Source organism: Hyperolius riggenbachi, chromosome 10, assembly GCF_040937935.1.
Source record: "Hyperolius riggenbachi isolate aHypRig1 chromosome 10, aHypRig1.pri, whole genome shotgun sequence".
Lineage (NCBI taxonomy): Eukaryota > Metazoa > Chordata > Amphibia > Anura > Hyperoliidae > Hyperolius > Hyperolius riggenbachi.
Genome location: NC_090655.1, coordinates 25,787,973 through 25,813,408, shown reverse-complemented (window position 1 = coordinate 25,813,408; position 25,436 = coordinate 25,787,973). Strand labels below are relative to the sequence as shown.

The 25,436-nt window shown below is 53.9% G+C and overlaps 1 protein-coding gene across 1 annotated transcript in view; it reads left to right on the top strand.

Moving 5' to 3' along the window:
* Positions 1 to 25,436, top strand: part of ACADSB (acyl-CoA dehydrogenase short/branched chain) — an 87,654-nt gene that overhangs the window by 10,839 nt on the left and 51,379 nt on the right. The window contains exons 3-4 of the mRNA XM_068256834.1: positions 1,814 to 1,979; positions 4,290 to 4,390. Coding sequence (XP_068112935.1) covers positions 1,814 to 1,979; positions 4,290 to 4,390 — 267 coding nt within the window. The remainder of the gene's footprint in view (positions 1 to 1,813; positions 1,980 to 4,289; positions 4,391 to 25,436) is intronic.

Here is a 25,436-nt window from a genome sequence, read left to right as displayed (position 1 = left end):
GCAGGAGAGGTGAGTGTGTGACATCATACATGCCCCACAATGGGCCGCCAACGTTTTGGGGGGGGGGGGGGGGGGGGCATGAATCCGAAAGAGGAATGCGGACACAGCTCCGAGGGGGTGGCTATATATACATTGGGGGGACATCGGCCGGGGTTTCCGTCATGTTCGTCGTTCGAGATTATCGCACGCTATTTCTACCACGCAACTGATCAAGCAAGTTGGCCCGAGTTTTCCCAGCATTACCTATCCATACATGTGACCAATGTTGGCCTGAAATTGGTTGCATCATCGTAGCTCAGGCCTGCTTTTGGCAGCATTGAATTTCATCCGATTTGATTTATTTCAATTATTGCGTCGGATGGTCGATCGGCAGCTATCTCTACAGATGTATGGCCGCCTTCAATCTACCACGTATATCCACAAAATAAAGCTATTGCTCTGGGGATATTCCAATCCGTATAAACCTTTATTCCTTTAACCTACCACCCTAGATTTTTAAAGGACTCCCGAAGCAAAAAGAAACAAAGTAAATAAACAATTGTATCTATCTTCCTTCTCCTAAAAATTAGTTTTTAAGATATTCCACAGTTTTATTTTATGTTTAAATCTACTTTTTAATTTTTTTTATTTTTTTTACTGTTGTTTTTGCTCAATGACAAATTCATTGAAGTACGCCAGAGCTAAAAGCTATGAACTATTTTTAACCCTTTTTATCTCTTTCCTGCTCTCAGAAGCCATTTTCTGCTAGGAAAGTATTTGATAGTTGGAATTTCTTATCAGTGAGGGTCACACTGTAGTCACTTCCTGTCTGAGTCAGGACTGGGTCAGCCACTTACATACCTGATGTTTAACTCTTTCAGGCAGAGAAAGAAAAAAAGGAACACAGCCTAGTTATTTGTGTGCTAGGCACTGTACATACACATGTCTATCTCATCATGTCACATGTCACCTCGAGTATCCTTTAACTGAACCAAATTAAGGATACATAATTGTAGGGAGGTCCTGATGAAGGTCCGCTCAGTGCTGGAATCTCCTCAGTTTATTATCATTTTAGGTACACTTTAAAGGGAACCTTAACTGAACTTGTAATAGCCCCAGGTAAGAGTTTCACTTACCTGGGGCTATTACCAGCCCCCTGCAGCAGTCCTGTGCCCTCGGAGCCGCTCTGGAACCCTTGGACCCTCTGGACCCTTCCTACTGCAATTAGCGCTGTTGCGGACCGCAACGCGTCCAAAAATACGCGTTGCCGCATTCCGCACGCATAGACAGTGTTCTCTCCAGGCTCTTTTAGCAGGGTGCTCCCCCCGGCTTGTTTTGGTGAGCACCCGGCTGTCATTAGCTCACCTCCTCCTATGCTGTAAGCAGAGTTGTGCACAGAAGCACCGGCCCTCCATTCTCTTATCTTGCGCCACCCGGCTACTATTTCATGCCACCCGGCTACTATTTCATGCCACCCGGCTACTATTTCATGCCACCCGGCTGGAAAAAATTTCTGGGGAGAACAGTGATAGATATGCGGTAACGCGTATTTTTGTACGCGTTGCGGTCCGCAACAGCGCTAATTGCAGTAGGGAATGCGTCCAATAATACGCATGGCCGCCAGCCGACTGGTGAGTCGTCAAAAACGAAACTAAGTGACAGCGGGTGACCGGAGGATTCCAGAGCGGCTCCGAGGGCACAGGCTCTTTACCCCCGTTTAGTTAAGGTTCCCTTTAAGTGGAATGTAAGCCATAAGCTAATGAAGGGGCGGGTCTTATATCGCTATGGGGATGTCAGTGGGAAGGTGATGATGTTTTGCTCTTTGTGTTTTCAGATGCTGGGCAGAGGGCTTCCTCGCTGCTTGGCCACCGCACAGAATGTACACTGCAGATGGATGTCCGCCAGACCAGATCCTCTGTCTCCCACCCACAGAGAGGGCGGCGCCACGCTTCCCCCGCTGGCCACCTTCACAGAAGAGGAGACCATGATGCGAGACATGGGTATTCAGCTGGCAGATAGCGCCTGGCATTGCTTGTCTTTATCAGTGCTCTCAGTGGTGAACTTCTCTGGCCATGTTCACACTTGAGATCGCAAAAACCTAGTGATTATCGCTAACCTTTTGCACCGACAACTTTTACATGAATAATAGTGTATTTTTCACTGGACATTTTTGCGTTTTTTGAACAATTGAATGGAAATACATTGCAATGGCGATGGCTTGAAAAAGGCTGCATGTAGCCCGTCTTGTGCTTAGCAATAATCGCAAATTGCCGTGGATCGCGGCAGTGAGAGCACTGCCGTATAGTTAACATTGCGCTCGCGCTTTAACCTCCCTGGTGGTAGTCCCGAGCTGCGCTCGCGCTAGCTGCCGGGAGCTCCATGCAGAGTATAGTGCGCAGCGGCAGCTTTTACCCTCCTCCCGGGGGATCCAGATGTCGGTAGCCGTTCGGAGGCTCTGAATCACTTTGGTGAGATCACCATCATTGATCTTACCAATGTGTTACAGTGTCACCTGGAGGACGGAGGTAAAATTGCAGCACTGGAGCCCAGAGAGGTGAGTCAGAGCAGGGGCTGCTGCTGGCGTTCTGGTGGCATGATTGTTTCCTGATCTTTAGGCTCTGAAACCGTTTAAAAAGACCGTAAAATCTGGAAATAATCATATCACCAGGGGATTTAAAAAACGCTAGCAATTGCCGGCGATTAGCGGTAAACGCCCGCAAATCGCCTACGAGTTAATGGCCCCTGAATGTTCTCTATCCATCTGTTCAAAGCCTCGTACACACGCTTCACTTAAAGTGAACCTCCAGACTAAAAATCTACTTAGCAGAACTGAAAAGGCTTGGTGTTTCTTTAACAGTTTCACAGCATCAGAACTTTGTTTTTCTTACCCAGGCCTCATTTTTAGCCGCATTTTTAGCTAAGCTCCACCCATCAAAGAAAACTACCTAGGCTTTTTTCCCCTGATGCTGTGCAAAGCATAATGGGATATCCTATGTTGTTGTTCACGTTGCCTAGCAACTTTGAGGGGTGATCAGCACACAGGACAGTTGGAACTGTGTCTCATGCTCCCGGTCACTTCCTTTCAACCAAAAAGATGGCTGCCGTCATGAAATCAAACATTTGCCTGTTCTTTTAAAACAGTGTGGGTAAGAGATTATATTACCTATCTATTTTAATTAACATAACTAATGTAACTTAATGACAGTATTTTTGTTTAGGCTGAAGTTCCTCTTAAGTCAGCTGAGACTAGCGATAATGACCCCCTCAGCCGATAATCAAGCATGTGTGCAGTACCCCTGACTGCTGCTTTACATTCTTTCATAAACATGTTGTAGAGCCAGGCAGGTTTTGTTTTGGTTTTTTTTTACTTCGGAATTTACAGCGGAGGGCCACTTTAATGGCTCATACACACGGGCTACAACTGTTGCTGGAAAAACACATGGCGCGCGCATGTTGCGGCGACAGGTCCTCCGTGTGTATGAGGCGCGCGCAAGGAACTGTTGCTAATTGGAGCTGTTGCCAGGCGATTGACTTGGCCAATCGCCGGCAACAGCTGTTGCAGCAACCGTCGCTAGTCTCAAGTCGGTGCGGTCGTGTTTATGCTAGTCTCTAGCAACTCTTGTGAGTCCGACAGTTCATTGAACCTGCGGCAGAAGTTGCTGAGCAGCAGTTTCCGCTATGTTGCAGACAGGTTGTTGCCGCGTGTATACAATCGTTGCGTGTACACAACTGTCGACGCTGGCGACTTTCAACTGTTGCTTGTCTCCATGCAACTGCAGACATCCGTGCCTCGTGTGTATGTAGCTTAATGGCCCATACTCACGGGCTACAAAAGTGGCCTGTCGCCAGCACACGTGAGCGTGTACGCGACAGGCCGGCGACAGCTCGTCGCTAGGTCCCTCCGCGTACACACGCGGAAGAGGGACCAGCGGTGCGACGGAAGCTGTCGCCGACGTTCCTCCTCCCCACGCCGGAAGCTCATTGTTCTTTATTGAGGTTGCTGTCACTAGTCCGCATACTTACGCGGACTAGCGACAGTTGCGGCGGCAACTGTCGCCAGGCGATTGACCGCGCCAATCGCCTGGCAACAGCAGCAACGAGCGACGGTTTGGGGTGCGCGCCCGTGCAACGCCTTATACTCACGGGCGACCTGTCGCCGCAACACGCGCGCGCCGCATGTTGCGGCGACAATTGTAGCCCGTGAGTATGGGCCATTACTGTTTGCCACTCACAATCACATCCCTCCCTTTGGGATAATATTTATGGGACAGAGGGGACCACATTCATTTCTTCTGTTCTCTTCTCTGCAGTGCGGAAGTTCGCTCAGGAACGGATCGCCCCGCTGGTGAAAAAGATGGACGCCGAGTCAAAGATGGACGACTCCGTCATACAGGGGCTCTTTGATCTCGGGGTGGGTATGAGGAGTCCTTTTTACAGCGTAAAACTGAATACACACCTCGCAACCCAGGAGGATGGATCCCAGCAACGTCCCCCAACGACGAGCCCTCCCCTATCCATCCTCCTGGGGGCGGGTATACATGTCACGCGACGGGGGCATAAGATTTCGATGGGGCCCCCCAATGTCCACTCTTTTTAGGGCCCATCTCACAAGGGTCATAAAACAAGTGTGGCCATCATGATCTTCACACCCATAACAAGTGTGGCCACAAAACCACCTGATCTGAAGTATTGTCCCCTGTATGGTAGGAAAAGGAAGGTTAGTAGCTCCCACAGCTCTGGGCCCCCTACAATTGCAGAGGTTGCTCTCCACTAGTATACACCTTTGCTTCACCCATCCTGCCCTCCATAGCTCCTCTTTCCTTGTGGTACAGGTGCATTGTGGGATGTGTGTGCTCTCTCCCTGCAGCTGATGGGTGTAGAGGTGGATCCGCAGTGTTACAGGTGCATTGTGGGATGTGTATGGTGGGGTGCAGTGTAACCTCGTCTCTCCCTGCAGCTGATGGGCGTAGAGGTGGATCCGCAGTGTTACAGGTGCATTGTGGGATGTGTATGGTGGGGTGCAGTGTAACCTCGTCTCTCCCTGCAGCTGGTGGGCGTAGAGGTGGATCCGCAGTGTTACAGGTGCATTGTGGGATGTGTGTATGGTGGGGTGCAGTGTAACCTCGTCTCTCCCTGCAGCTGATAGGCATAGAGGTGGATCCGCAGTGTTACAGGTGCATTGTGGGATGTGTATGGTGGGGTGCAGTGTAACCTCGTCTCTCCCTGCAGCTGATGGGCGAGGAGGTGGATCCGCAGTGTTACAGGTGCATTGTGGGATGTGTGTATGGTGGGGTGCAGTGTAACCTCGTTCTCTCCCCTGCAGCTGGTGGGCGTAGAGGTGGATCCGCAGTGTTACAGGTGCATTGTGGGATGTGTGTATGGTGGGGTGCAGTGTAACCTCGTCTCTCCCTGCAGCTGGTGGGCGTAGAGGTGGATCCGCAGTGTTACAGGTGCATTGTGGGATGTGTGTATGGTGGGGTGCAGTGTAACCTCGTCTCTCCCTGCAGCTGATAGGCATAGAGGTGGATCCGCAGTGTTACAGGTGCATTGTGGGATGTGTATGATGGGTTGCAGTGTAACCTCGTCTCTCCCTGCAGCTGATGGGCGAGGAGGTGGATCCGCAGTGTTACAGGTGCATTGTGGGATGTGTATGGTGGGGTGCAGTGTAACCTCGTTCTCTCCCCTGCAGCTGATGGGCGAGGAGGTGGATCCGCAGTGTTACAGGTGCATTGTGGGATGTGTATGGTGGGGTGCAGTGTAACCTCGTCTCTCCCTGCAGCTGGTGGGCGTAGAGGTGGATCCGCAGTGTTACAGGTGCATTGTGGGATGTGTGTATGGTGGGGTGCAGTGTAACCTCGTCTCTCCCTGCAGCTGATAGGCATAGAGGTGGATCCGCAGTGTTACAGGTGCATTGTGGGATGTGTATGGTGGGGTGCAGTGTAACCTCGTCTCTCCCTGCAGCTGATGGGCGTAGAGGTGGATCCGCAGTGTTACAGGTGCATTGTGGGATGTGTGTATGGTGGGGTGCAGTGTAACCTTGTTCTCTCCCTGCAGCTGATGGGTGTAGAGGTGGATCCGCAGTGTTACAGGTGCATTGTGGGATGTGTATGGTGGGGTGCAGTGTAACCTCGTCTCTCCCTGCAGCTGATGGGCGTAGAGGTGGATCCGCGGTGTTACAGGTGCATTGTGGGATGTGTGTATGGTGGGGTGCAGTGTAACCTTGTTCTCTCCCTGCAGCTGATGGGTGTAGAGGTGGATCCGCAGTGTTACAGGTGCATTGTGGGATGTGTATGGTGGGGTGCAGTGTAACCTCGTCTCTCCCTGCAGCTGATGGGCGAGGAGGTGGATCCGCAGTGTTACAGGTGCATTGTGGGATGTGTGTATGGTGGGGTGCAGTGTAACCTCGTTCTCTCCCTGCAGCTGATGGGCGAGGAGGTGGATCCGCAGTGTTACAGGTGCATTGTGGGATGTGTGTATGGTGGGGTGCAGTGTAACCTCGTCTCTCCCTGCAGCTGATGGGTGTAGAGGTGGATCCGCAGTGTTACAGGTGCATTGTGGGATGTGTGTATGGTGGGGTGCAGTGTAACCTCGTTCTCTCCCCTGCAGCTGATGGGCGAGGAGGTGGATCCGCAGTGTTACAGGTGCATTGTGGGATGTGTGTATGGTGGGGTGCAGTGTAACCTCGTCTCTCCCTGCAGCTGATGGGTGTAGAGGTGGATCCGCAGTGTTACAGGTGCATTGTGGGATGTGTGTATGGTGGGGTGCAGTGTAACCTCGTCTCTCCCTGCAGCTGATGGGCGTAGAGGTGGATCCGCAGTGTTACAGGTGCATTGTGGGATGTGTGTATGGTGGGGTGCAGTGTAACCTCGTCTCTCCCCTGCAGCTGATGGGCGTAGAGGTGGATCCGCAGTGTTACAGGTGCATTGTGGGATGTGTGTATGGTGGGGTGCAGTGTAACCTCGTTCTCTCCCTGCAGCTGATGGACGTAGAGGTGGATCCGCAGTGATACAGGTGCATTGTGGGATGTGTGTATGGTGGGGTGCAGTGTAACCTTGTTCTCTCCCTGCAGCTGATGGGTGTAGAGGTGGATCCGCAGTGTTACAGGTGCATTGTGGGATGTGTATGGTGGGGTGCAGTGTAACCTCGTCTCTCCCTGCAGCTGATGGGCGTAGAGGTGGATCCGCAGTGATACAGGTGCATTGTGGGATGTGTGTATGGTGGGGTGCAGTGTAACCTCGTCTCTCCCTGCAGCTGATGGGCGTAGAGGTGGATCCGCAGTGTTACAGGTGCATTGTGGGATGTGTATGGTGGGGTGCAGTGTAACCTTGTTCTCTCCCTGCAGCTGATGGGCGTAGCGGTGGATCCGCAGTGTTACAGGTGCATTGTGGGATGTGTGTATGGTGGGGTGCAGTGTAACCTCGTCTCTCCCTGCAGCTGATGGGTGTAGAGGTGGATCCGCAGTGTTACAGGTGCATTGTGGGATGTGTGTATGGTGGGGTGCAGTGTAACCTCGTCTCTCCCTGCAGCTGATGGGCGTAGAGGTGGATCCGTAGTGTTACAGGTGCATTGTGGGATGTGTGTATGGTGGGGTGCAGTGTAACCTCGTCTCTCCCTGCAGCTGATGGACGTAGAGGTGGATCCGCAGTGTTACAGGTGCATTGTGGGATGTGTGTATGGTGGGGTGCAGTGTAACCTTGTTCTCTCCCTGCAGCTGATGGGTGTAGAGGTGGATCCGCAGTGTTACAGGTGCATTGTGGGATGTGTAGGGTGGGGTGCAGTGTAACCTCGTCACTCACTGCAGCTGATGGGCGTAGAGGTGGATCTGCAGTGTTACAGGTGCATTGTGGGATGTGTAGGGTGGGGTGCAGTGTAACCTCGTCACTCACTGCAGCTGATGGGTGTAGAGGTGGATCCGCGGTGTTACAGGTGCATTGTGGGATGTGTATGGTGGGGTGCAGTGTAACCTCGTCTCTCCCTGCAGCTGATGGGTGTAGAGGTGGATCCGCAGTGTTACAGGTGCATTGTGGGATGTGTGTATGGTGGGGTGCAGTGTAACCTCGTCTCTCCCCTGCAGCTGATGGGCGTAGAGGTGGATCTGCAGTGTTACAGGTGCATTGTGGGATGTGTATGGTGGGGTGCAGTGTAACCTCGTCACTCACTGCAGCTGATGGGTGTAGAGGTGGATCCGCGGTGTTACAGGTGCATTGTGGGATGTGTGTATGGTGGGGTGCAGTGTAACCTCGTCTCTCCCTGCAGCTGATGGGCGTAGAGGTGGATCCGCAGTGTTACAGGTGCATTGTGGGATGTGTGTATGGTGGGGTGCAGTGTAACCTCGTCTCTCCCTGCAGCTGATGGGTGTAGAGGTGGATCCGCAGTGTTACAGGTGCATTGTGGGATGTGTGTATGGTGGGGTGCAGTGTAACCTCGTCTCTCCCTGCAGCTGATGGGCGAGGAGGTGGATCCGCAGTGTTACAGGTGCATTGTGGGATGTGTGTATGGCGGGGTGCAGTATAACCTCGTCTCTCCCTGCAGCTGATGGGCGTAGAGGTGGATCCGCAGTGTTACAGGTGCATTGTGGGATGTGTATGGTGGGGTGCAGTGTAACCTCGCCTCTCCCTGCAGCTGATGGGCGTAGAGGTGGATCCGCAGTGTTACAGGTGCATTGTGGGATGTGTGTATGGTGGGGTGCAGTGTAACCTCGTCTCTCCCTGCAGCTGATGGGCGTAGAGGTGGATCCGCAGTGTTACAGGTGCATTGTGGGATGTGTGTATGGTGGGGTGCAGTGTAACCTCGTCTCTCCCCTGCAGCTGATGGGCGTAGAGGTGGATCCGCAGTGTTACAGGTGCATTGTGGGATGTGTGTATGGTGGGGTGCAGTGTAACCTCGTTCTCTCCCTGCAGCTGATGGACGTAGAGGTGGATCCGCAGTGTTACAGATGCATTGTGGGATGTGTATGGTGGGGTGCAGTGTAACCTCGTCTCTCCCTGCAGCTGATGGGTGTAGAGGTGGATCCGCAGTGTTACAGGTGCATTGTGGGATGTGTGTATGGTGGGGTGCAGTGTAACCTCGTCTCTCCCTGCAGCTGATGGGCGTAGAGGTGGATCCGTAGTGTTACAGGTGCATTGTGGGATGTGTGTATGGTGGGGTGCAGTGTAACCTCGTCTCTCCCTGCAGCTGATGGACGTAGAGGTGGATCCGCAGTGTTACAGGTGCATTGTGGGATGTGTGTATGGTGGGGTGCAGTGTAACCTTGTTCTCTCCCTGCAGCTGATGGGTGTAGAGGTGGATCCGCAGTGTTACAGGTGCATTGTGGGATGTGTGTATGGTGGGGTGCAGTGTAACCTCGTCACTCACTGCAGCTGATGGGCGTAGAGGTGGATCTGCAGTGTTACAGGTGCATTGTGGGATGTGTGTATGGTGGAGTGCAGTGTAACCTCGTCTCTCCCTGCAGCTGATGGGCGTAGAGGTGGATCCGCAGTGTTACAGGTGCATTGTGGGATGTGTATGGTGGGGTGCAGTGTAACCTCGTCTCTCCCTGCAGCTGATAGGCGTAGAGGTGGATCCGCAGTGTTACAGGTGCATTGTGGGATGTGTGTATGGTGGAGTGCAGTGTAACCTCGTCTCTCCCTGCAGCTGATGGGCATAGAGGTGGATCCGCAGTATTACAGGTGCATTGTGGGATGTGTGTATGGTGGAGTGCAGTGTAACCTCGTCTCTCCCTGCAGCTGATAGGCGTAGAGGTGGATCCGCAGTGTTACAGGTGCATTGTGGGATGTGTATGGTGGGGTGCAGTGTAACCTCGTCACTCACTGCAGCTGATGGGTGTAGAGGTGGATCCGCGGTGTTACAGGTGCATTGTGGGATGTGTGTATGGTGGGGTGCAGTGTAACCTCGTCTCTCCCCTGCAGCTGATGGGCGTAGAGGTGGATCTGCAGTGTTACAGGTGCATTGTGGGATGTGTATGGTGGGGTGCAGTGTAACCTTGTTCTCTCCCTGCAGCTGATGGGTGTAGAGGTGGATCCGCAGTGTTACAGGTGCATTGTGGGATGTGTGTATGGTGGGGTGCAGTGTAACCTCGTCTCTCCCCTGCAGCTGATGGGCGTAGAGGTGGATCTGCAGTGTTACAGGTGCATTGTGGGATGTGTATGGTGGGGTGCAGTGTAACCTCGTCACTCACTGCAGCTGATGGGTGTAGAGGTGGATCCGCGGTGTTACAGGTGCATTGTGGGATGTGTGTATGGTGGGGTGCAGTGTAACCTCGTCTCTCCCTGCAGCTGATGGGCGTAGAGGTGGATCCGCAGTGTTACAGGTGCATTGTGGGATGTGTGTATGGTGGGGTGCAGTGTAACCTCGTCTCTCCCTGCAGCTGATGGGTGTAGAGGTGGATCCGCAGTGTTACAGGTGCATTGTGGGATGTGTATGGTGGGGTGCAGTGTAACCTCGTCTCTCCCTGCAGCTGATGGACGTAGAGGTGGATCCGCAGTGTTACAGATGCATTGTGGGATGTGTGTATGGTGGGGTGCAGTGTAACCTCGTCTCTCCCTGCAGCTGATGGGCGAGGAGGTGGATCCGCAGTGTTACAGGTGCATTGTGGGATGTGTATGGTGGGGTGCAGTGTAACCTCGTCTCTCCCCTGCAGCTGATGGGCGTAGAGGTGGATCTGCAGTGTTACAGGTGCATTGTGGGATGTGTATGGTGGGGTGCAGTGTAACCTCGTCTCTCCCTGCAGCTGATGGGCGAGGAGGTGGATCCGCAGTGTTACAGGTGCATTGTGGGATGTGTATGGTGGGGTGCAGTGTAACCTCGTCTCTCCCTGCAGCTGATGGGTGTAGAGGTGGATCCGCAGTGTTACAGATGCATTGTGGGATGTGTATGGTGGAGTGCAGTGTAACCTCGTCTCTCCCTGCAGCTGATGGGCGTAGAGGTGGATCCGCAGTGTTACAGGTGCATTGTGGGATGTGTGTATGGTGGGGTGCAGTGTAACCTCGTCTCTCCCTGCAGCTGATGGGCGAGGAGGTGGATCCGCAGTGTTACAGGTGCATTGTGGGATGTGTGTATGGTGGGGTGCAGTGTAACCTCGTCTCTCCCTGCAGCTGATGGGCGTAGAGGTGGATCCGCAGTGTTACAGGTGCATTGTGGGATGTGTATGGTGGGGTGCAGTGTAACCACGTCTCTCCCTGCAGCTGATGGGCGTAGAGGTGGATCCGCAGTGTTACAGGTGCATTGTGGGATGTGTGTATGGTGGGGTGCAGTGTAACCTCGTCTCTCCCCTGCAGCTGATGGGCGTAGAGGTGGATCCGCAGTGTTACAGGTGCATTGTGGGATGTGTGTATGGTGGGGTGCAGTGTAACCTCGTTCTCTCCCTGCAGCTGATGGGCGTAGAGGTGGATCCGCAGTGTTACAGGTGCATTGTGGGATGTGTATGGTGGGGTGCAGTGTAACCTCGTCTCTCCCTGCAGCTGATGGGCGTAGAGGTGGATCCGCAGTGTTACAGGTGCATTGTGGGATGTGTGTATGGTGGGGTGCAGTGTAACCTTGTCTCTCCCTGCAGCTGATGGGCGTAGAGGTGGATCCGCAGTGTTACAGGTGCATTGTGGGATGTGTGTATGGTGGGGTGCAGTGTAACCTCGTCTCTCCCTGCAGCTGATGGGCGAGGAGGTGGATCCGCGGTGTTACAGGTGCATTGTGGGATGTGTATGGTGGGGTGCAGTGTAACCTTGTTCTCTCCCTGCAGCTGATGGGTGTAGAGGTGGATCCGCAGTGTTACAGGTGCATTGTGGGATGTGTGTATGGTGGGGTGCAGTGTAACCTTGTTCTCTTCCTGCAGCTGATGGACGTAGAGGTGGATCCGCAGTGTTACAGGTGCATTGTGGGATGTGTATGGTGGGGTGCAGTGTAACCTCGTCTCTCCCTGCAGCTGATGGGCATAGAGGTGGATCCGCAGTGTTACAGGTGCATTGTGGGATGTGTATGGTGGGGTGCAGTGTAACCTCGTCTCTCCCTGCAGCTGATAGGCGTAGAGGTGGATCCGCGGTGTTACAGGTGCATTGTGGGATGTGTATGGTGGGGTGCAGTGTAACCTCGTCTCTCCCTGCAGCTGATAGGCGTATAGGTGGATCCGCAGTGTTACAGGTGCATTGTGGGATGTGTATGGTGGGGTGCAGTGTAACCTCGTCTCTCCCTGCAGCTGATGGGTGTAGAGGTGGATCCGCAGTGTTACAGGTGCATTGTGGGATGTGTGTATGGTGGGGTGCAGTGTAACCTCGTCTCTCCCTGCAGCTGATAGGCGTATAGGTGGATCCGCAGTGTTACAGGTGCATTGTGGGATGTGTATGGTGGGGTGCAGTGTAACCTCGTCTCTCCCTGCAGCTGATGGGCGTAGAGGTGGATCCGCAGTGTTACAGGTGCATTGTGGGATGTGTGTATGGTGGGGTGCAGTGTAACCTCGTCTCTCCCTGCAGCTGATGGGCGTAGAGGTGGATCCGCAGTGTTTCAGGTGCATTGTGGGATGTGTATGGTGGGGTGCAGTGTAACCTCGTCTCTCCCTGCAGCTGATGGGCGTAGAGGTGGATCCGCAGTGTTACAGGTGCATTGTGGGATGTGTGTATGGTGGGGTGCAGTGTAACCTTGTCTCTCCCTGCAGCTGATGGGCGTAGAGGTGGATCCGCAGTGTTACAGGTGCATTGTGGGATGTGTATGGTGGGGTGCAGTGTAACCTCGTCTCTCCCTGCAGCTGATGGGCGTAGAGGTGGATCCGCAGTGTTACAGGTGCATTGTGGGATGTGTATGGTGGGGTGCAGTGTAACCTCGTCTCTTCCTGCAGCTGATAGGCGTACAGGTGGATCCGCAGTGTTACAGGTGCATTGTGGGATGTGTATGGTGGGGTGCAGTGTAACCTCGTCTCTTCCTGCAGCTGATAGGCGTACAGGTGGATCCGCAGTGTTACAGGTGCATTGTGGGATGTGTATGGTGGGGTGCAGTGTAACCTCGTCTCTCCCTGCAGCTGATGGGTGTAGAGGTGGATCCGCAGTGTTACAGGTGCATTGTGGGATGTGTGTATGGTGGGGTGCAGTGTAACCTTGTCTCTCCCTGCAGCTGATGGGCGTAGAGGTGGATCCGCAGTGTTACAGGTGCATTGTGGGATGTGTGTATGGTGGGGTGCAGTGTAACCTCGTCTCTCCCTGCAGCTGATGGGCGTAGAGGTGGATCCGCGGTGTTACAGGTGCATTGTGGGATGTGTATGGTGGGGTGCAGTGTAACCTCGTCTCTCCCTGCAGCTGATGGGTGTAGAGGTGGATCCGCAGTGTTACAGGTGCATTGTGGGATGTGTGTATGGTGGGGTGCAGTGTAACCTTGTTCTCTCCCTGCAGCTGATAGGCGTATAGGTGGATCCACAGTGTTACTGGTGCATTGTGGGATGTGTGTATGGTGGGGTGCAGTGTAACCTCGTCTCTCCCTGCAGCTGATGGGCATAGAGGTGGATCCGCAGTGTTACAGGTGCATTGTGGGATGTGTGTATGGTGGGGTGCAGTGTAACCTCGTCTCTCCCTGCAGCTGATGGGTGTAGAGGTGGATCCGCAGTGTTACAGGTGCATTGTGGGATGTGTGTATGGTGGGGTGCAGTGTAACCTCGTCTCTCCCTGCAGCTGATGGGCGTAGAGGTGGATCCGCAGTGTTACAGGTGCATTGTGGGATGTGTATGGTGGGGTGCAGTGTAACCTCGCTCTCTCCCTGCAGCTGATGGGTGTAGAGGTGGATCCGCAGTGTTACAGGTGCATTGTGGGATGTGTATGGTGGGGTGCAGTGTAACCTCGTCTCTCCCTGCAGCTGGTGGGCGTAGAGGTGGATCCGCAGTGTTACAGGTGCATTGTGGGATGTGTATGGTGGGGTGCAGTGTAACCTCGTCTCTCCCTGCAACTGATGGGCATAGAGGTGGATCCGCAGTGATACAGGTGCATTGTGGGATGTGTGTATGGTGGGGTGCAGTGTAACCTCGTCTCTCCTGCAGCTGATGGGCGTAGAGGTGGATCCGCAGTGTTACAGGTGCATTGTGGGATGTGTGTATGATGGGTTGCAGTGTAACCTCGTTCTCTCCCCTGCAGCTGATGGGCGTAGAGGTGGATCCGCAGTGTTACAGGTGCATTGTGGGATGTGTATGGTGGGGTGCAGTGTAACCTCGTTCTTTCCCTGCAGCTGATGGGCGTAGAGGTGGATCCGCAGTGTTACAGGTGCATTGTGGGATGTGTGTATGGTGGGGTGCAGTGTAACCTCGTCTCTCCCTGCAGCTGATGGGCGTAGAGGTGGATCCGCAGTGTTACAGGTGCATTGTGGGATGTGTATGGTGGGGTGCAGTGTAACCTCGTCTCTCCCTGCAGCTGATGGGTGTAGAGGTGAATCCGCAGTGTTACAGGTGCATTGTGGGATGTGTGTATGGTGGAGTGCAGTGTAACCTCGTATCTCCGTGCAGCTGATGGGCGTAGAGGTGGATCCGCAGTGTTACAGGTGCATTGTGGGATGTGTATGGTGGGGTGCAGTATAACCTCGTCTCTCCCTGCAGCTGATGGGCATAGAGGTGGATCCGCAGTGTTACAGGTGCATTGTGGGATGTGTGTATGGTGGGGTGCAGTGTAACCTTGTCTCTCCCTGCAGCTGATGGGCGTAGAGGTGGATCCGCAGTGTTACAGGTGCATTGTGGGATGTGTATGGTGGGGTGCAGTGTAACCTCTTCTCTCCCTGCAGCTGATGGGCGTAGAGGTGGATCCGCAGTGTTACAGGTGCATTGTGGGATGTGTGTATGGAGGGGTGCAGTGTAACCTCTTCTCTCCCTGCAGCTGATGGGCGTAGAGGTGGATCCGCAGTGTTACAGGTGCATTGTGGGATGTGTATGGTGGGGTGCAGTGTAACCTCTTCTCTCCCTGCAGCTGATGGGCGTAGAGGTGGATCCACAGTGTTACAGGTGCATTGTGGGATGTGTATGGGGTGCAGTGTAACCTCTTCTCTCCCTGCAGCTGATGGGCGTAGCGGTGGATCCGCAGTGTTACAGGTGCATTGTGGGATGTGTGTATGGTGGGGTGCAGTGTAACCTCGTTCTTTCCCTGCAGCTGATGGGCGTAGAGGTGGATCCGCAGTGTTACAGGTGCATTGTGGGATGTGTGTGCTCTCTCCCTGCAGCTGATGGGCGTACAGGTGGATCCGCAGTGTAACAGGTGCATTGTGGGATGTGTGTATGGTGGGGTGCAGTGTAACCTCGTTCTTTCCCTGCAGCTGATGGGCGTAGAGGTGGATCCGCAGTGTTACAGGTGCATTGTGGGATGTGTATGGTGGGGTGCAGTGTAACCTCGTCTCTCTCTGCAGCTGATGGGCGTAGAGGTGGATCCGCAGTGTTACAGGTGCATTGTGGGATGTGTGTGCTCTCTCCCTGCAGCTGATGGGCGTACAGGTGGATCCGCAGTGTTACAGGTGCATTGTGGGATGTGTGTATGGTGGGGTGCAGTGTAACCTCGTTCTTTCCCTGCAGCTGATGGGCGTAGAGGTGGATCCGCAGTGTTACAGGTGCATTGTGGGATGTGTGTGCTCTCTCCCTGCAGCTGATGGGCGTACAGGTGGATCCGCAGTGTAACAGGTGCATTGTGGGATGTGTGTATGGTGGGGTGCAGTGTAACCTTGTTCTCTCCCTGCAGCTGATGGGCGTAGAGGTGGATCCGCAGTGTTACAGGTGCATTGTGGGATGTGTATGGTGGGGTGCGGTGTAACCTCGTCTCTCCCTGCAGCTGATGGGCGTAGAGGTGGATCCGCAGTGTTACAGGTGCATTGTGGGATGTGTGTATGGTGGGGTGCAGTGTAACCTCGTCTCTCCCTGCAGCTGATGGGCGTAGAGGTGGATCCACAGTGTTACAGGTGCATTGTGGGTGGGGTGCAGTGTAACCTCGTCTCTCTCTGCAGCTGATGGGCGTAGAGGTGGATCCGCAGTGTTACGGGTGCATTGTGGGATGTGTATGGTGGGGTGCAGTGTAACCTCGTCTCTCCTGCAGCTGATGGGCGTAGAGGTGGATCCGCAGTGTTACAGGTGCATTGTGGGATGTGTATGGTGGGGTGCAGTGTAACCTCGTCTCTCCCTGCAGCTGATGGGCGTAGAGGTGAATCCGCAGTATTACAGGTGCATTGTGGGATGTGTGTATGGTGGGGTGCAGTGTAACCTCGTCTCTCCCTGCAGCTGATGGGCATAGAGGTGGATCCGCAGTGTTACAGGTGCATTGTGGGATGTGTGTGTGACGCCGGGCGACGCCCAGTCGTCCGAGGATTCGCGGCCGATTGTCCGATCGCAACCGTGATCGGAAAACTGACATTCTTTATTTTTAAAATAGAAGTTTTTCCTTCCTGCCTTCCCCCCCCCTTTTGCCATGAGGGCTGAATGGGCCTGCGTTAGCATATGGCTAAAGCAACCTGGTTTAGCAAGAAATCCTGTTAAGGCTCCCGGAAAAGGTGACACTAATGTGCTAATTGGGCAGAGCTGAAATACCAACAGAGTCTATTCAACAGGGGAAGCTAGCACAGCATGAGGTCTATTGACACCTACATTCCTCCCAGTCTTGACGGCACCGACTAAACTGAGTATGGAATGCATGGTGTTGATAACTTTGTCACATTTTGCAAATACCATCCATGGGAGGAATATGAAAATTACATAATTTTGTTTCCCTAATTCTGTAGAATATGGTGATACTAGACATAGCCAGGTAACCCGAGCAGGGGCTGAGATATGAATAATGGGGTCCCCGTGCGCCCCAAATATTGCAAGTTTGATGTCCTATGAACGTGTATTCTCAGCCCAATCTGAATATGAAATCGGTTTGCATGTGCGACAAAACCCCGGCGGGGTATGAAATTGGACATATTTTGTGGATGGCTGGAAGTTCCTCCCCTGAGAACTCACTGCCTGACACGCCCCTGGGCTGAGCTTGAGACTCCGCCCAGAAATGTCAGTGCTCAAAACTGATTGCATGAGGACCCCCAGCCAATTCCCCCACTTTCCATCATACCGAAAAGACTGCCACTGCTTGGGGAAATAGCAGTGGCCATCTTGCAGGCGGAGCAACGGCCATGTGGTTCGGCCATATTGCGAACTAACTGCAACAAAGGAACTTTGTCTTTTCCCGAACGGACTTTCCACAGAATCATAAGTATTCGTTCTTTTTATCCCTTTTTCTTTTATGTACTGTGTTATCACTGTCTCTCATCGTTTAATTGTTCACGATTGTCTGTATATATTAATTATTTATATTGTAACAAATAAAGGCTTTTTAAAAGGTCTTTACCTCTCAGTAAAACCTTCTATTCAGTATACACAGACGAGACCTAAACTTCCGAAGGGACGCTACTGTTTTGATAGATAGATAGGAATTGCACAGTTTTAACCGGTTGTTTGTTTCACAGGTCTATAGCCAGTTAGCAGTTATCTCTGGGCTGATAGAAAACAGAGATGGTGGCAAATCTACCCCTGGGTTGGAGTAAAAGTGTATTTTCGTAACCTCACAGGCTCCCTACTGCGTCGTGACGCTCAAACTCCGCCAATTCTACGCAGATTGCGTCCATAGCTCTCAATCTGTGTGCTAGAATCGGATCGGACGGTTTTGCGTGTTCACGGCCAGTGGGGCTCTTGTGACAGTGGTGGCAGTGGTGGGATTGGCTGGGGGTCCTCATGCAATCAGTTTTGAGCACTGACATTTCTGGGCGGAGTCTCAAGCTCAGCCCAGGGGCGTGTCAGGCAGTGAGTTCTCAGGGGAGGAACTTCCAGCCATCCACAAAATATGTCCAATTTCATACCCCGCCGGGGTTTTGTCGCACATGCAAACCGATTTCATATTCAGATTGGGCTGAGAATACACGTTCATAGGACATCAAACTTGCAATATTTGGGGCGCACGGGGACCCCATTATTCATATCTCAGCCCCTGCTCGGGTTACCTGGCTATGTCTAGTATCACCATATTCTACAGAATTAGGGAAACAAAATTATGTAATTTTCATATTCCTCCCATGGATGGTATTTGCAAAATGTGACAAAGTTATCAACACCATGCATTCCATACTCAGTTTAGTCGGTGCCGTCAAGACTGGGAGGAATGTAGGTGTCAATAGACCTCATGCTGTGCTAGCTTCCCCTGTTGAATAGACTCTGTTGGTATTTCAGCTCTGCCCAATTAGCACATTAGTGTCACCAGAGCTTTTCCGGGAGCCTTAACAGGATTTCTTGCTAAACCAGGTTGCTTTAGCCATATGCTACCGCAGGCCCATTCAGCCCTCATGGCAAAAGGGGGGGAAGGCAGGAAGGAAAAACTTCTATTTAAAAATAAAGAATGTCAGTTTTCCGATCACGGTTGCGATCGGACAATCGGCCGCGAATCCTCGGACGACTGGGCGTCGCCCGGCGTCACACCTCCCCCTTCCCGAGCTCTGCTCAGGGAGGTGTCAACAGGACGCCTTCCGTAGCAGCTATTGGCGCTGTTGGGTCGGGTTCCCCCTGACACCGCGACAGCCCATCAGCGTTTTGGTGTCGGCTGCCTGCTTTGTGTTGGATCGTAAAGTCGTACTGCTGCAATGACAGGCTCCACCGTAGGAGCTTGCCGTTGGTTCCAGCAGTACGGTTTAGCCAACTCAGGGGATTGTGATCAGTGACGATCGTGAAGGAGCGGCCGTACAGATACGACTGCAGTTTCTGTAGGGCCCACACGATCGCCAGGCACTCCTTTTCAGTTGTGGAGTAGGCTACCTCTCGGGGCAGGAGCTTCCGGCTCAGGTAGAGGATAGGGTGTTCATCCCCCTTTCCATCCACCTGGCTGAGGACTGCGCCGAGACCGTAGTCAGAGGCATCGGTTTGCACCACAAACCGACGACTGAAGTCTGGGGCCTGAAGCACAGGGGCGCTTGCGAGGGCCTGCTTCAAGGCCTGGAAGGCATTCTCGCAAGCGGGGGTCCAGCTAACAACCTTGGGGTGCTTCTTGCTAGTGGCATCGGTCAGGGGCTTCGCCAGTGTACTATAGGCGGGAACAAATTTCCTATAGTAGCCGGCGGTCCCCAGGAACGCCTGGACCTGCTTTTTCGTGATAGGTCGAGGCCATGCCAGGATGGCGTCCACCTTTCCCGTGTCAGGTTTCAGGGTGTTACCCCCCACCCGGTGACCTAAGTACTGCACCTCGGTCATGCCAATCTGACACTTACTCGGTTTAACCGTCAGATTGGCCATGGCCAGCCTCTCTAGTACCTGGGACAGGTGTTTGAGGTGTTCTTCCCAGGTGGGGCTGAACACCGCAATGTCATCCAGATACGCTACAGCGAACCCTTGCATTCCCTCTAGCAGGTCGTTCACGGCCCGCTGAAACGTGGCGGGGGCGTTCTTCATCCCAAAGGGCATCATCGTGAACTCGAAGAGGCCGAAAGGGGTGATGAAGGCCGACTTTTGCCTCGCGTCAGGTGCAAGTGGTATCTGCCAATACCCCCGGCTCAGATCCATGATTGATAGGTACCTGGCTGATGCCAGTGTATCTAGCAGCTCATCAATGCGAGGCATGGGGTAGGCGTCTGTAGTGGTGATGGCGTTCAGTTTCCTGTAGTCTACGCAGAACCGAGTTGTCTGGTCCTTCTTGGGGACCAGGACAACAGGGGCTGCCCAGGCACTACTGGACTTTTGAACCACCCCTAACTCCAGCATCTCCCTCACCTCCTTCTGCATGTCCGCCTGTACCTCGGGAGAGACACGGTAAGCGGATTGCCTGATGGGGGGATGGGTACCTGTATCTACCCCATGCACCGCCATACTGGTCCGCCCCGGGATACCGGAGAAGGTGTGCTGGTACTGGCCCAGCACCTTCTGTAACTGCTCTTGCTGGGCTGAGGCGAGCTGTGGATTGACGTTTAGGTCGCCGTCCACATCTCGTACGTCAGCCAGCAGGTCTAACAGGGGGTCTGCCTCTCCCTGCTCTAACCGGCTGCACACTGGCAGCGCATACTGGGTCCTGTCATGGTGGGCCTTCAGCATGTTTACATGAAAGCTCTTCTGCTTCCTGCCCCCCATGTTCACTAGATACGTCAGAGGGTTTAACCGCTGCACTACAGTAAAAGGCCCCTCCCAGGCTGCTTGCAGCTTGTTCTGCCTCACGGGAAGAAGGGCATATACCTTGTCACCCACATCAAATGACCGCTCTCCAGCAGTGCGGTCGTACCATGCTTTTTGTTTGGCCTGAGCCTGGGCCAGGTTGTTGGTCACTACTGCGGACAGGGACTCCATTTTGTCCCTGAACTTGAGGACGTAATCGACCACGGAGACATCAGTGGGGTCGCCCTTGCCCTCCCATGTCTCCCGCATCAATTGTAAGGGTCCTCGGACATTCCTCCCATACAGGAGTTCAAACGGGGAAAACCCAGTTGACTCCTGCGGCACCTCCCTGTACGCAAACAACAGATGAGGCAGGTATCGTTCCCAGTCCCCACCTTGCGACTCAACAAACGTGGTCAGCATTTGCTTCAGCGTCCCGTTGAACCGTTCACACAGTCCATTGGTCTGCGGGTGGTAGGGACTGGAGACAATGTGCGTCATGTGTATCTTTTTGCACAGGGCCTCCATGAGTTCGGACATAAACTGGGATCCCTGATCGGAGAGCATCTCCGCAGGGAACCCGACTCGGGAGAAAATGTTAAGTAGCGCGTCTGCTACCTTGTCCGCCCTCAGGGAGGAAAGCGCCATGGCCTCAGGATAGCGGGTGGCGTAATCCACCACCGTCAGGATGTACCTTTTGCCACTGCTGCTGGGAGTGGGCAATGGTCCAATTATGTCGACTGCCACTCTGTGAAAGGGCTCACCTATGATTGGCAGTGGACACAAGGGAGCCTTGCGGGGGTTCCCAGCCCGTTTTACCTTTTGGCAAACAGTACATGAGCGGCAATAGTTGGTCACATCGATCCGCATCCTGGGCCAGTAGAAATGACCCTGGATACGGTCAAGTGTCTTGTGGATTCCCAAGTGCCCTGCCAGGGGAATGTCATGTGCGGACTTCAGCACATGCCCCCGGAAGGCACTGGGTACCACAAGCAACTTGGTACCCACACTTGTTTCACCTTCGGTGGGCTGTACAGGCTCGCTGTACAGCTTACCACCTTCCCAATATACCTTGAAGGTATCTTCATTCGTGAGGGGCTCCGAAGCCTGCCTTCTGAGTGCCTCGAGGCTAGGGTCAGTCTGGAGTGCTTGCACAAATGCAGCACTCTCGCTCTCAGCCAGCTGGCCCGTGGCATATGCAGTTAGTGGCTGAAGGCTACCATCCCTGTGGTCAGAGGAGGGGGAGGAGGCCGGAACCTCTTCCACCTGCTCTGAGCCCAGGTTCTGAGCAGCGCGGCTGCGTGTTACTGCCAGTACAGGTACACCTTCAGACTGGCACATACTGGCATTACTCACACCCTGGCTGCATGCATGAATTACAGTGACAGGTACAACAACATTTTCATCACAAACAATCGGTATATCAAACACAGGTACCTGTGACACAGGTACTATTGGACTCGGTACCCCTGGACTGGGCACATTCAACCCACCTCCCCCCTGTTCTTGCCCCTTGGTGCAAAGTACCTTAGTGTGGGCGGAGAGTCCGTCTCCCTCCTGGCAGTCTGAGGGGCTTGGGGCAGGTTCATAATAGGACACAAGCTTGCCCAGGTCGGTCCCCAACAAAACTGGGACCGGCAGTTGGTCCAGGACCCCAACAACCTTCTCTTGAACCCCCACCCCCCAATCGATGGACACCCGAGCCTGGGGAATGCGAGAAAGAGTGCCCCCCACTCCAGTGAGGGTAAGGTATTTGTCAGGGAGGATATTTTCCGTCGGGACCAGGTGCGCACGCACCAGGGTGACATCCGCTCCAGTGTCGCGGAAACCGGTAACAAGCTGGTCGTTCACTGTAACCAGCTGGTGGTTGCTCGTAGCGGAGTGGATCCCTCTCCCACCTGCGAACATGACGTTGTTGGGTGCTCCCGGCTGGGGTGCGCTGGCTGGCGGCAGTTGCCGTGGGCGAGGTGTAGGTGGTGCAGGAGCTGGCGCTGTCTGCCTCCGCTCCGGGCAGTTAAACTTCATGTGTCCGGGCTTGCGGCAAAAGTGACAGGTGATGCCCTCTGTTACTGCAGGCCTGGACGCAGCAGCTGCGCTGGATGGCCTCTGGGGCGCACGGCTCACAGAGGTAGGAGAGTCTGCAAAATTGTGGGACTGACCTCCTCTCCAGCTAGATGGGGCAGTCCTGCGGGTCTCCGGCACCCTGGTCGTTGCAAAGGTCTCAGCGAGGTCTGCAGCGACCGTCGCTGACGCCGGTCGGCGCTCCAGCACAAACTGGCGTACGTCAGCCGGGCAAATGTTCAGAAACTGCTCCAGGACGATTAAGTCCTCCAGGACACCGTAAGACCCTTTAGTGAGGCCTAGCGTCCACTGGCGGAGTGTGGTGAGCAGACTGCTGACCACATCTTGATAAGAATCAGTAGATTTTTTCTGCCAGGACCTGAACCTTTTCCGGTAGGCTTCTGGCGTCAGCTGGTACTTAGTGATTATAGCCTCCTTTATAGCGGTATAATCATTGTCCTTTTCCACAGGCAACTCTGAGAAAGCATCAAGCGCTTTGTAGCGCAGCAAGGGTGTCAGATGTCTGGCCCACTGGTCTTGGGACAGACGATACTGACGGCAGGCCTTTTCAAAAGACCTCAAAAACAAGTCAATGTCAGTGTCTTTTTCGATAATAGCAAATTTAAATTTTGCACTTACTGGAGCGGCAGTCCCTTCAGCAGGGAGGCTGGGCGTTGAACTCCGGCTGGCTTGCTGCACTTTCGCCATGTTCAGCTCATGCTGTCGTCTCTCCCGCGCCTCTGCAGATTGGCGTTCCTCTCGCTTTTGCTCCGCCATGTACTGCAGGTACTTGTCCACATCAGTTTCCATCAGCTTTTGCAATGCCTGCTGCATTACTGGATCAACATAACTGGACAGTCCAGTACTGGCCGGTTCCAGGCGAGTACTTTCAGGGGTTCTGGGGTCGGGGATCACACTGACAGCCTCCTGCGTATCTGTTGCCGCATTGCCCGCGGGTTGCTCAACCTCGGTACGCACAGGATCTTCAGTCTCTGGTTCCCCTCGACTTGCGTTAGATGAGCCGGTGTCCTCCACAGTGGACACCTCCAGCGTCCGCAGAGTGTGTATGATGGGTTGCAGTGTAACCTCGTTCTCTCCCCTGCAGCTGATGGGCGTAGAGGTGGATCCGCAGTGTTACAGGTGCATTGTGGGATGTGTATGGTGGGGTGCAGTGTAACCTCGTTCTTTCCCTGCAGCTGATGGGTGTAGAGGTGGATCCGCAGTGTTACAGGTGCATTGTGGGATGTGTATGGTGGGGTGCAGTGTAACCTCGTCTCTCCCTGCAGCTGATGGGCGTAGAGGTGCATCTGCAGTGTTACAGGTGCATTGTGGGATGTGTATGGTGGGGTGCAGTGTAACCTTGTCTCTCCCTGCAGCTGATGGGCATAGAGGTGGATCCGCAGTGTTACAGGTGCATTGTGGGATGTGTATGGTGGGGTGCAGTGTAACCTCGTAACTCCCTGCAGCTGGTGGGCGTAGAGGTGGATCCGCAGTGTTACAGGTGCATTGTGGGATGTGTGTATGGTGGGGTGCAGTGTAACCTCGTCTCTCCCTGCAGCTGATAGGCGTAGAGGTGGATCCGCAGTGTTACAGGTGCATTGTGGGATGTGTATGGTGGGGTGCAGTGTAACCTCGTCTCTCCCTGCAGCTGATGGGTGTAGAGGTGGATCCGCAGTGTTACAGGTGCATTGTGGGATGTGTGTATGGTGGGGTGCAGTGTAACCTCGTCTCTCCCTGCAGCTGATGGGCGTAGAGGTGGATCCGCAGTGTTACAGGTGCATTGTGGGATGTGTGTATGGTGGGGTGCAGTGTAACCTCGTCTCTCCCTGCAGCTGATGGGCGTAGAGGTGGATCCGCAGTGTTACAGGTGCATTGTGGGATGTGTATGGTGGGGTGCAGTGTAACCTCGTCTCTCCATGCAGCTGATGGGCGTAGAGGTGGATCCGCAGTGTTAAAGATGCATTGTGGGATGTGTATGGTGGGGTGCAGTGTAACCTTGTTCTCTCCCTGCAGCTGATGGGCGTAGAGGTGGATCCGCAGTGTTACAGGTGCATTGTGGGATGTGTATGGTGGGGTGCAGTGTAACCTCGTCTCTCCCTGCAGCTGGTGGGCGTAGAGGTGGATCCGCAGTGTTACAGGTGCATTGTGGGATGTGTGTATGGAGGGGTGCAGTGTAACCTCGTCTCTCCATGCAGCTGATGGGCGTAGAGGTGGATCCGCAGTGTTAAAGATGCATTGTGGGATGTGTATGGTGGGGTGCAGTGTAACCTTGTTCTCTCCCTGCAGCTGATGGGCGTAGAGGTGGATCCGCAGTGTTACAGGTGCATTGTGGGATGTGTATGGTGGGGTGCAGTGTAACCTCGTCTCTCCCTGCAGCTGGTGGGCGTAGAGGTGGATCCGCAGTGTTACAGGTGCATTGTGGGATGTGTATGGGGTGCAGTGTAACCTCGTCTCTCCCTGCAGCTGATGGGCGTAGAGGTGGATCCGCAGTGTTACAGGTGCATTGTGGGATGTGTATGGTGGGGTGCAGTGTAACCTTGTTCTTTCCCTGCAGCTGATGGGCGTAGAGGTGGATCCGCAGTGTTACAGGTGCATTGTGGGATGTGTGTGCTCTCTCCCTGCAGCTGATGGGCGTAGAGGTGGATCCGCAGTGTTACAGGTGCATTGTGGGATGTGTGTGCTCTCTCCCTGCAGCTGATGGGCGTAGAGGTGGATCCGCAGTGTTACAGGTGCATTGTGGGATGTGTGTATGGTGGGGTGCAGTGTAACCTCATCTCTCCCCTGCAGCTGATGGGTGTAGAGGTGGATCCGCAGTGTTACAGATGCATTGTGGGATGTGTATGGTGGGGTGCAGTGTAACCTCGCTCTCTCCCTGCAGCTGATGGGCGAGGAGGTGGATCCGCAGTGTTACAGATGCATTGTGGGATGTGTGTATGGTGGGGTGCAGTGTAACCTCGTCTCTCACGGCAGCTGATAGGCGTAGAGGTGGATCCGCAGTGTTACAGGTGCATTGTGGGATGTGTGTATGGTGGGGTGCAGTGTAACCTCGTCTCTCACGGCAGCTGATAGGCGTAGAGGTGGATCCGCAGTGTTACAGGTGCATTGTGGGATGTGTGTATGGTGGGGTGCAGTGTAGCCTCGTCTCTCCCTGCAGCTGATGGGCGTAGAGGTGGATCCGCAGTGTTACAGGTGCATTGTGGGATGTGTTTATGGTGGGGTGCAGTGTAACCTCGTCTCTCCCTGCAGCTGATGGGCCTAGAGGTGGATCCGCAGTGTTACAGGTGCATTGTGGGATGTGTATGGT